The sequence below is a fragment of the Bombus terrestris genome, chromosome 11 (assembly GCF_910591885.1).
Source record: "Bombus terrestris chromosome 11, iyBomTerr1.2, whole genome shotgun sequence".
Classification (NCBI taxonomy): Eukaryota; Metazoa; Arthropoda; class Insecta; order Hymenoptera; family Apidae; genus Bombus; species Bombus terrestris.
In genome coordinates this window covers 18,098,587-18,110,283 of record NC_063279.1, presented here as the reverse complement: position 1 = coordinate 18,110,283, position 11,697 = coordinate 18,098,587, and the positions used below count along the sequence as shown (strand labels likewise).

At 44.9% G+C, this 11,697-nt stretch overlaps 2 protein-coding genes across 12 annotated transcripts; one reads left to right on the top strand and one right to left on the bottom strand.

The window, feature by feature from the left end:
• The first annotated feature begins 535 nt into the window (after positions 1 to 535).
• LOC100648951 (fibroin heavy chain) lies at positions 536 to 6,650 on the top strand. 3 transcript variants are annotated; one of them, XM_048410281.1, is made up of 8 exons: positions 537 to 872; positions 1,027 to 1,068; positions 1,146 to 1,934; positions 2,195 to 4,732; positions 4,802 to 5,092; positions 5,189 to 5,371; positions 6,028 to 6,159; positions 6,241 to 6,650. In XM_048410281.1, the coding sequence occupies exons 1-8, from the start codon at positions 800 to 802 to the stop codon at positions 6,276 to 6,278; spliced, it is 4,086 nt and encodes a 1,361-aa protein (XP_048266238.1). In that variant the 5' UTR covers positions 537 to 799; the 3' UTR covers positions 6,279 to 6,650. The 3 variants fall into 3 exon arrangements, with proteins under 3 accessions (XP_048266237.1, XP_048266238.1, XP_020721218.2); XM_048410280.1 differs by having other exon boundaries at positions 536 to 872; positions 2,195 to 4,726; positions 4,802 to 5,371; XM_020865559.2 differs by having other exon boundaries at positions 538 to 872; positions 4,802 to 5,371.
• A 789-nt stretch (positions 6,651 to 7,439) lies between these two features.
• Positions 7,440 to 10,197, bottom strand: LOC100651094 (glycine-rich cell wall structural protein). 9 transcript variants are annotated; one of them, XM_048410303.1, is made up of 5 exons: positions 10,037 to 10,197; positions 8,975 to 9,805; positions 8,627 to 8,890; positions 8,011 to 8,506; positions 7,440 to 7,851 (listed from the first exon to the last, which is right to left on the bottom strand). In XM_048410303.1, exons 1-5 carry the CDS (start codon positions 10,098 to 10,100, stop codon positions 7,704 to 7,706), a joined length of 1,803 nt encoding a protein of 600 aa, XP_048266260.1. In that variant the 5' UTR covers positions 10,101 to 10,197; the 3' UTR covers positions 7,440 to 7,703. The 9 variants fall into 9 exon arrangements, with proteins under 9 accessions (XP_048266260.1, XP_048266258.1, XP_048266259.1 ...); XM_048410301.1 differs by having other exon boundaries at positions 8,011 to 8,617; positions 8,654 to 8,890; XM_048410302.1 differs by having other exon boundaries at positions 8,011 to 8,580; positions 8,695 to 8,890.
• Positions 10,198 to 11,697: the final 1,500 nt, after the last annotated feature.

Below are 11,697 nucleotides of genomic sequence, written 5' to 3'. Positions count from 1 at the left end.
TCTATAAATAATTCTGCAATCATGCGGTAACAATTATACATACATAACGATCATTGATTCTCTTTTCCACGATTCGCAGAAAGTGCATAGAATCATATATATTATTGTCTTACGGAAAGCAGCATAATTTTCTATAGACATAGAAAATTCAGTACGCCTCTAATATAAGTGGAATAATGCTAACTTAGAAATAGAACATATTTCCCGAGCGAGCGTCGAAGTCGCCACGACTGCGATGCAGCTCTCTGCATGTTCGGACTTTTTCTTTTCCGTTTGTAACTACCTTATCCACAACAAAATAAGCGAACAAGAGTTGTTAAATGGTTGAACGGCGACGTAGGTGACGAAAATAAAATCACTGGAGGGGAATATCAAATGTTGCAACAAGTAATGCCAAGCAGTGTCATAAATTCAAAAAAGCAAGGATGGGTTACGCTCCAATTTGCATGATACTCCTTCCTTTTCAAAAGAAACGTGTGAAGAATCGTGTATCTCGTGGAAACTCCTAAAGCCGGATGACGTAGTCGCGACGAAGCCGGCTGGCTGAAACTAGTCGATCGGCGTACCTATTGTTAGTGTTGCGAACATTGTCTGGTAGAAAGAGTCAAACAAGTATTACTCATTGCCACCGACATTCGGATGCGTATCTTCACGGTCGGGGATGATACTTGAGCGCGATGCATCCTTTCACTGCCGGGGGTATCCTTATATATAGAAGTATTCGATCGAGACTCGCCTCGCAATGACTTGAAGCTCGTGTCGAACAATCAAGGATTCGACCGTGCCAAGTAATCTTAAGATGATTGGGATAAATCAAACAATCCGGTTCTCAATGCTCGCCCTTCTAATCGCCACGGTCATTGTTGGTTCAGGTAAACGATATTCTTCATCTTTTTTCTCTCATTTCTACATTGCTTTTTTTCTACAACGATCCATCACTATTATATAATACTTTTGCCATGGAAAGAAGATATCTACGATAAAACACTCACACAACGATATTAAACTCTAATCTGTTACTTTTAGGAGCGCACGAAGGAAGTGGCGGAAGCAGTAGTCTAGCGTACAGTATGTATCGTATTTTAAAATGTAGAGGATAAATCGATAAGACCTTTATTAATTGTTTTCATTATTTCCGAGAATAGGCAGCGCTTCGGCGTCCGCAAACGCATACGCGAATGCAGGTACTAGCGCATTCTCGTTGAGTAACGCATTTACTGGAATCGGAAGCCTACCTACGGTTGACGGGAGCCATGACGGGCACAAAGGAATTCGCAGTTACGACAACACTGGCTACAATGGCAATAATCAGCCAAACGGCGGAGTCAAAGGAAATCAGCGTGGTGGCTGTCCTAAGTGCAAGTGGGAAGACGACGATTACTGGGAAAAAGACGAGGATGAAACTGAACCAGAAGAAAAAGACGAAGACGATTGCGACGACGGGGACGATGGACAGTATAGAGAACACGGTCATTATCACGGACACAAAAATAAAGGAGGATCGCCTCCGGGCGTACAGAAATTAGGAGTGCCTAATTCTAACGGTCAAGGACCACACACGGGAGTCAGCGCCGCGTCAAATGCTGCGAGTAGTGGAAGTGGCACTCCATTTGGAACAACGCCAGTTAAAGGAGGACGCCCTGAAACTGGGAGCTCGAGCTCAGGTTCACCATGGAACAAAGCGTTCCCTGTAACCGGTCAACAACCTGGATCAGGATGGAACACAGGCTCTGGAACTACGCCGAAACCCGCCTGGAACCAAGGGTTCGGTGATTCACCTGGAACAGCTTCGCATCCTTCTAACAATTGGAATTCTGGAAGAGTACCGAATGCGGATGTATCGAGTCCTACCAGCGATGGAAGCTGGAATGGTGGTCCAAAAACAGGTTTTGGATGCTCCGGTAATTATCAACACGGCACCGGCTGTGCTCAAGGTTAGCGAGAATTTTTACATCTTATTTAACGATGCCGATTCAATGAGTCAAGCAAACACCAGTTTTACCTTATACATAAATTCATTTCCTTGACCGTGAAATTCTGAATAATTTTCAAGAATAAATAATATAAATATAATATAATATAAATAGATAAAATTCGCAAATACGTTATTCAAATTGTTTGAAAGTATTCAAATGCACAATTGAAAATTTTTAACAAAATGCATAAAGATTACATTAGTCGATCTCTAATTTAGGTTCAAGCGGTGTTGGTCCTGTAAAACAATCTCCAGTGCCATTCTCTGGCAGCAACCCCACAAATGTTCAGAAGGAAAATCCTGTTCATTCCACGGGTCCAACAGCAGTATATAATCCTCAAGGATCTCCAGCAGAATGTTCCAGCAGTCCTTATGATGCCAGTTGTGCCGATAAATCTGTTGATCGAACGAGACCACATGACAGTCCCTTTGCGTCATCTTATGGACCAAATCCGAGACCAGGCCAGTATCCTGTAAGTGGATCGCCTCAAAGCAGTCCTTCTGGTCCTCCGCATGGTTCTCCCGCTGAACAAGGGCGATATCCGGGAAATGGATCGCCCCAAAGCAATCCGTCCGGTTCTCCATACGGTTCTCCGGCGGGACAAGGTCAATATCCGGGAAGTGGATCGCCTCAAAGCAGTCCTTCCAGTCCTGCGCACGGTTCTCCCGTAGGACAAGGTCAATATCCGGGAAGTGGATTGCCTCAAAGCAGTCCTTCGGGTTCTCCGCACGGTTCTCCCGCGGGACAAGGGCAATATCCTGGTAGTGGATTGCCGAAAAGTACTCCTTTCGGTTCTCCACACAGTTCTCCCGTAGGACAAGGCCAATATCCCGGAAGTGGATCGCCTCAAAGCAGTCCTTCTGGTCCTCCGCATGGTTCTCCCGCGGGACAAGGGCAATATCCTATAAGTGGATCGCCTCAAAACAGTCCTTCCAGTCCTGCGCACGGTTCTCCCGTAGGACAAGGCCAATATCCGGGAAGTGGATCGCCTCAAAGCAGTCCTTCGGGTTCTCCGCACGGTTCTCCCGCGGGACAAGGGCAATATCCTGGTAGTGGATTGCCGAAAAGTACTCCTTTCGGTTCTCCACACGGTTCTCCCGTAGGACAAGGCCAATATCCCGGAAGTGGATCGCCTCAAAGCAGTCCTTCTAGTCCTGCGCACGGTTCTCCCGTAGGACAAGGCCAATATCCGGGAAGTGGATCGCCTCAAAGCAGTCTTTCGGGTTCTCCGCACGGTTCTCCTGCGGGACAAGGGCAATATCCTATAAGTGGATCGCCTCAAAGCAGTCCTTCCAGTCCTGCGCACGGTTCTTCCGTAGGACAAGGCCAATATCCGGGAAGTGGGTCGCCTCAAAGCAGTCCTTCGGGTACTCCGCAAGGTTCTCCCGCGGGACAAGGGCAATATCCTAGTAGTGGGTTGCCGAAAAGTAACACTGGGCACGGTTCCGATACGCGGCCATACGGAGGATCTCCATGGAACTCTGGAAATATAGCCAGACCGGGAAGCTTAGGAAATTCAGTATATCCGACAAGTCCTCAAAATTCTAATGCAAACGCTGTAGCTTCAAGTATAGCGTACGCGGGAACTGGTGCGCCGACCGCTGGAAACGGTTTCGATTCTAGCCATCCTGCACGCGGTCCATCGACATCCAATCCCGTTTATTCACATGGCATTCCTTCTAATGGGTCTCCATCTGAAAATGCACAGACGCCAGGGTCTTCAGGTTCTCCAAACGGAAACGTTCCTTACGGAACTCAGAAGCCGAATTATACTGGTGTTAAAGGAGGTTCTTCGAGTACAGCACCTAAACACGGTACTCCCAAAGACGGAGATAGCAAAATCTTTTATGTGAACGTAAATCCTGTACCAGGAAGCCCTGCAGGGGTTAAACCTCATGCATCTACGGGTGCACCTCATAGTGATACCGGAAAAACACCACCTTCTTACCAACCTGCTCCTTATCGGGGTACTGGAACGCCAAAGCCCTCTTATCAGCCTGCTCCTTACGGTGGTCCTGGAACGACAGAGCCTTCCTACCGTCCTGCTCCTCATGATAATACTGGAACGGCAAAGCCTTCTTACCAACCCGCTCCTTATGGGGGTACCGGAACGGCAAAGCCTTCTTACCAACCTGCTCCTTATGGGGGTACCGGAGCGGCAAAGCCTTCTTACCAACCTGCCCCTTATGGGGGTACCGGAACGGCAAAGCCTTCTTATCAACCTGTTCCTTATGGGGGGACCGGAACGACAAAGCCCTCTTATCAGCCTGCTCCTCATGATAATACCGGAACGGCAAAGCCTTCTTACCAACCTGCTTCTTATGGTGGCCCCAGCACAACAAAGCCTTCGCATGAACTTAATTCTTATCCATCGGGTGAAACAGATAAGGGTTGCACAAGTGGATCTCAAGGTTGTGGAACTGGGAGCGGATGTAGCAGTGGAACAAGTCTGAATGGATCTCCAGATCACAAGCCTTGTAGTCCAAACGATCTTTCAGTAGGTGTTAATAAGGCTTCTAAACCATTAGGAGGTTTTGAAGCAAACCCAAATGATTTTGCGCAAAGTCCTCAACAAATCACGCCTGGAACTGGTCCGCAAGGTTGTACATCTGGAACTAGCGACGGCTGTACCTCTGGACCAAGCAATCCTTCATACGTTTACAAGACTGAAACAACGAATAAAATTCCTGGAGAAGGAGTAGGGTCGTATCCGTTGAACCCTTTCTTAACTGGAAAGATTCCTAGTTCTGGTGCTGGTAATTAATAGGAAAAATTATATCTATCTCTTTTCATTCGTGCTTGATAATAAAATACATCTATCTTAGGTGGTCCTCAGCTAACAGCTACTAGTAAGCCAGTCGGTTATGGAAATCCCTTCCTGCAAGGAACTGGTGCAGTCGCGGGAGCGGGAGCATGGAGTCATGCAGGTACAGGAGTAGCAGCGAGTCCAGGCAGCGGTGGCAAGAACGTTGTTTCGATCGGAGGACAGGCACCTAAGCCTATTGGCAAAGATAATCCTTTCCTTAGTGGATTAGGACACGGAAGGGGAGACATCGGAATTGATGTCACGCCTAATTCAATTCCTGGCGGATCGTTTGCTCCAGACAGTAACATGGGTAATAACGGATTGAGTCAAACGAATGGAAGTCCTTTCTTTGGCGATAAAACACAAGGACATTCCAATCATTACCCCGGCTCGATTTGGAATTCAGGTTCAACGAACGACGGAAGCTCTTCAGCCGTGAGAAATCCATTCACAACAAACCGTGGCTCGGGAAGCGGAGGAGGTGTTGGAGTCGGTCCGGGAGGATTTGGAAATCTTTTCGGTGGTGCTCTTTCTGGAGCTTTTAGCAGTGCACAAGCTTCTTCACACGCCAATTCTGGTTCTGGAATTGGTATGTCTATTTGCTTTCAATAATTTTGCCTTGTTATTTTGTTAAAGTTTACTAGATTGGCGAAATATATGCTTTCTAGAAAAATATATTTACTAGAAAGACGCTAATCATACCAATATTTCGAGATTCCGTTATTTCGTGTCGATTACAACATCGTTATGCAAATTCAAATTTCTCGACATGAAGCAGAAATGAAGATTAACATAGGTAATATAACTTCCAGTGAATATGAACTCCCAGAGATAGGAAAACGTTTCAAGGTCTACTATCGAAACACTTCTATTTGGATTTTTATTTTCTTCATCCAACGTATCAGGTTGATCAATGAGATCTCGCTCCTGATAAAACATAAATCACAGGCATGAACTGTTAATTAATAATAATTATCGGATGCATCAAATAATTTCTGTTTTTCTAATGTCTGTGACGTTGTGTAATCCCACTACGTTACAGGGTTGTATGTGTATAGCATGTAAGCTATACATGGAAATTATTCTATGTATATGTTACTCTATGTATATGATATTGATGATTATCGCTTTTGTTGTGATCTTTAATTTGTTAATATTTACGTCTCTGTTGTTTAAAACTTATTTTAAATTCATAAAACTTTCAGTTAAGATATGATAAAATGGAAAAAATATATTGGTTTTTAGCACCAGATGCGGGTTTTGGACAAGCAAACAGTGGAAGTTGGGCTTCCAGTGGAGCGTCGGCAGGAAGTCAAGCTGGAAGCAGTGCCTTGGCTTCCAGCGGTGCTTCCGCTTATGCGAGTAGCAGTGCTAGCAGTAAGTTTTGTAAATCCAGTTCGTATGTGTTTGCATAAATAGTCAAAGAATCGGTCTTTAAAAAATAAAACGCTGTTTCAGGCTGGGCAGGCGCACAACCCACTTTCGTGAAAGGTTAAGCGATGGAAACGAACGATATTTCCAGGAAAAGATAAATTTCAATCATCCGCAAATTACGTAAACGACTGTTTCACTCTGCTTCGTTTGTATTTTTATTCATAACTCGTTTTACCTACTCATCTTCTATAATACAAACGAATCGATGCACGAGCAAAATTACCGTTCTTTTTACACATGGAATTCTCTACACGCGCCTTGATAATTCGCCGGTAATTAATGTCAATTCTTCGAAGCGATTGTATTCTTATTATACAGCGATTGTTATCGATTGGTGCTTAATGGATAATGACGTAACTAACGAATCAAATATGTTGTTAAATAGATTTAATACACGTGGTAATGTATCAATAAAAAGAATTATTTTTGATGAACCATTTTTTAAAATTATCCTTCAAATTATGGTTAAATAACAAGATCGCTCGAGAACGTTGTTAGTTGTTCTTAAATACACCGAAATGTGTCATCGATCACCAACGTTCGAATTCAAGATTGTTATAAAAGGCAAACATACAAAAGACAACATTTTTCCTTCATTCTAAACATTCTAGTCGCATGTAGTAAAGAAGCAAAGTATCTGACGTAAAGTAGGGATAATACATCGTTGATTCTCATACAAATGGGTTGGATAGCAGTATCTTTGACGCGAAGAGTGACAAACGTGGCTTTACAAATGAATTTAAATGTAACATCGTGTATACGGAAATACCACTTATGTCACTGACATATCCCAAAGATAGATGTTTGTAAGTATGTATATACATTACGCGTCTTAACTTATGAATTATTCATATCAGTGGGAGGATCTTGAATCTGCAGTTAGACATATCCTCGTTGTATCCAATAGCTGTGAAAAGATAATTTTATCGAACGAGTCATATAAACATACGATGCATTATTAGTGATAATAACGCGTAATAAACTGCTGTTACCTTGGGATTCACGTTAAAAGTCATATGAATTATCCATATGACTACAAAAATTGCACGATTCAGAACATCTTTTTCAGAAAAATCAACCGGAAATTAATTCGTAGTTAGCCGACAAAAAATGAAAATTAAATAAACTTCAGTTAAAAAAAAATCTCTACTTGGCTTTATCTCCAGAAGCATATGCGATGGTCGGTGTAAGGGACATATCCAATAATATCTTATAGACGCATATAAGTAAGAATGAATCGTTTATTCGAACTGCACAGTTTACGTCATGTGAATCTGCTATTTTAAAGAGGAGGTATTTTAAAGGTTTAGCGCTACGCCAGACTCGTCCACGCATTTTATTCATTGAATACAATAAAGACAGACTAGGTATAAACAGTAAAAATAGCGATACGCGAATCGAACCCCGCGCAAGCCTTTGATCACAGATCAAATTCTGGTTCGTCTTCTATCGTAAATGTCGATTTCAACTTTCTCCGGTAAGATCATTTAGACTATTTTTCCAGCCGATACTTTGTACGATCCCTTTCCAGTAGAATCGATGTTGGCTGCGCTACTGCTGTAGACACCTTTGGCTTTGTCCACGGCTCCGCTCTTATTTACTCCTTCGTTGACATCGCCCAGGCGGGAGAAAAGACTAATTTGACAACAATCATTGAATTAATTATTTCGTCAATCGTTGAATAATTTCTATATTCAGCGTTGTCAAAAATAAGTAAAAGGATATAGCTCGTCATTTTATCTTAATTCTTTGAAGAAATTATTTTACTTCATATATTAATATGAATTAACTTACTCGACTCCATGTCCACCGGGACCACCATAACCATCGTAACCGCCGTATCCTCCTCCGAGACCGGCACCAGCGTTTGCGTTCGCAGTAGCGGATGCATGCGCATTTGAATTAGCAAGAGCATGTGCATTAGCGCTGGCACTCGCACTTGCGTAAGCATTCGCGTTGGCGTTGGCGCTGGCACTGGAACTGGCGCCTGCCCCTCTGTGACCGCCATAACCACCGCTTCCGCCTAGACCACCTGCTCCACCATAGCCACCAGATCCACCGGCACCTGCGCCGCCGTGTCCACTAGCTCCACCTCCAGCACCAGCTCCACCAAATCCGCCAGCTCCGCCTCCGGCACCTGATCCACCATATCCGCCAGCTCCACCACCGGCGCCTGCGCCACCAAATCCGCCAGCTCCACCTCCGGCACCTGCTCCACCGTGTCCGCCACCACCAGCACCACCGCCTAGGCCACCATAACCTCCAGCTCCACCACCGGCGCCTGCACCACCTCCGGCACCTGAACCACCGTAACCTCCAGCTCCAGCACCGGCACCACCGTGTCCGCCAGCACCAGCACCACCGCCTAGGCCACCATAACCTCCAGCTCCACCACCGGCGCCTGCGCCACCATATCCTCCAGCTCCACCACCGGCGCCTGCACCACCAAATCCGCCAGCTCCACTACCGGCGCCACCGTGTCCGCCAGCACCAGTACCACCACCTAGGCCACCATAACCTCCAGCTCCACCACCGGCACCTGCACCGCCATATCCTCCAGCTCCACCACCGGCGCCTGCACCACCAAATCCGCCAGCTCCACTACCGCGTCCGCCAGCACCACCTCCGGCACCTGAACTACCGTAACCACCAGTTTTTACTACTCCAGTTGACCCTGATAAAGTGAAAATGACAATTTGAAGAAAGTGCTGCTTATATGAAAGGCAATACTTACAACTTGTCTGTAAAATCAACATACCCGCATGACTCCCGGCGCTACTTCCAGCTCCAGAGCCTCCGTATCCTCCGGCGCCACCCCCAGCGCCAGATCCTCCGTATCCTCCTGCGCCACCTCCAGCGCCAGATCCTCCGTATCCTCCTGCGCCACCTCCAGCGCCAGATCCTCCGTATCCTCCTGCGCCACCTCCAGCGCCAGATCCTCCGTATCCTCCAGCGCCACCTCCAGCGCCACTTCCAGCCCCACCGCCAGCACCACCCCCAGCGCCAGATCCTCCGTATCCTCCAGCACCACCTCCAGCTGCGGAGCCACCATATGCTCCGGCACCACCGCCAGGGCGACCACCAGCTCCTCCGTGCCCTCCTGAACCGTGACCGCCAGCTCCACCTCCTAAGCCACCTCCTAGGCCGCTTCCTAGGCCACCTCCTAGGCCACTTCCTAGTCCACCTCCTAAGCCAGTTCCTAAGCCACCTCCTAGGCCACCTCCAAGGCCACCTCCGGCACCACCTCCGGCACCACCTCCGGCACCACCTCCGGCACCACCTCCTGAGCCACTTCCGGCACCACCACTACTGCCGTGGCCACCGCAAGTTCCGGTATGGCAGCCAGGTCCTCCCTTAGTGCCACCAAAACCACCACCAGAACCGAATCCTCCGCCACTACCAAATCCGCCACCACCTCCACCTCCGCCACCACCGCCACCACCGCCGAAACCTCCGCCAAATCCTCCGCCAAATCCACCACCTAATCCAGCACCTAATCCACCCACACCAGCGAGAGATTTCAGGAAACTGCTTCCAGCGGCTGCATCGTGAAATCCGTGAGGGTTACGTTTCGCTCTGGTCTCTGCAGCTAAACAAATATTTTATAATTTTAAAATTAGATATTTTTTGGCAAAGTTGACATTAAATCCGGGAGGGATATAAGTATTCGCAATTACTTTTAACCTCCTAAATTTGTAACTTAATTTACGATGTAACGAAGAAACGAATATAAAAAAGAACCATAATCACTTAGTGCAAGTGGAAATCACACCACGTAAAATTTAATCTCAGAGAAGAATAGAATTAGTAGAAAATGTACCTTGTGCGTCAATGCAGAGAAGAGCCAGCAAGGCAAAAAGCCCGATCGTTCGATGTCTCCACATGTTGTAAGATCGATTCTTCTATTCCGATCGTTCGCAAGACGCTCATCTTTATATCATTCCTCCCACTCTGATTACCCGCGGTTCTTCCTGTAACAACTGCCGCTTCTTCGAACGCTGTTCCAAGCGTGAAACGGTACAACAGGAGCAAAAAATACAACTGCCAACCAAGGCTAAGGTAACCGATGATGAACGTGTAATGCGTCTAATCGTTCTATCTTGCTTTCTTCGAACCTCTCCTATCTCTGAATGATCGCTGTTCAAATCCGAGATCCTCGTCAGTTTCAAAACATGCTGTTATTTTTTTCTTTCTTTGTCGGTCACATACTTCGCGATTGGTTTGTTGTTATTCTTAATAAATGCTGAAACTTGTTGTACATCTTAAGATAGCATTGTTATCATGCTTTGTTGAAGAAATAAAGCGAAAGAATATATTTTCAAGTATCATTTTACATATCTGTGTTTGTCATATCGACATCAAAATCCTTGAAGCTATGTAACACTTAACGAGACCCCCGTAATTATTTTCTTGCGTATCCTTTGCCTAAACGCTTTTCAAATAAATTTATCTATATGGCTTTTAATTGACTTCTACAGAGGCATCGAATGTATCGTTGGATTTATTATTTTACCCTTTACTTTGGTTTACTATTTCGCAATAGGAACAATGTCCGCAGCACTGGTTCCGTTGCTTGTCCTAGAAACGGGATATCCTTCGATGGAAACAAAAAAATATAAAAAGATAACGTTCGGTAAAACCAGTTAGCTGCTGGGGGTTACGTCATTGGAAATTTTGCGTGTGTTTTTTCATTCAATGATCGCTTTGTTGTGCAAGCAATGTTGATAATGTAGCAAGACATAAAATATTTTTGAACATCGGTGTAGTTAATCTCGTTGCATCATTAGTATAAGCTTCATCGAATAAAAAATCGTTACTGGTATTGATAAATCAGCAAACAAACGTCATCAAATAACGATCAGGGCTTCGATAGAAGGTTGTACGCGTGAATAGAAACACTGATAACCTCGGATTTATGTTTGGAACTATGTTTGTTATTAGTTAGACATTGACCTAACCATAATAATATTCTATCGATTATATATACGTATGAAGCGATGCCTACAGTTATACGATTTCTTTCATATTTTTAAAAATACGTTCAGATAGTTCATTTCGCAGAAACACCGCTCTCTTCGTTTCGTGCTTACGATTTTATCGTTTTCTTCTCCTACAAGGATAGTTTACATTCGCAATTCTCACGTTAAAGACTCGTTTGACTGGCTCCCATTATGATATATAATATGTACACGATTGTCCATCGTTAATCAATGGTACTCAGATCAACGCGATACCGAGGAAACGATTAAGGATATCGCATACAATTATTAGAATTTAGTATGGGTATTTCCAGTATCTCGTGATTGAAAACTTTTTTCTTTCGAGCTTCTATAAATGTCGCCGTACACAATGAATACAAGGAAAACTACACGATCATACTCAGGCTAGATACATTTATCTACTAACTTGAACAAAAGTAATCTAATCTGAGAAAGATCAAGAATATATTGGGTGCATTTCATACTCGCGATGAATGTTGAA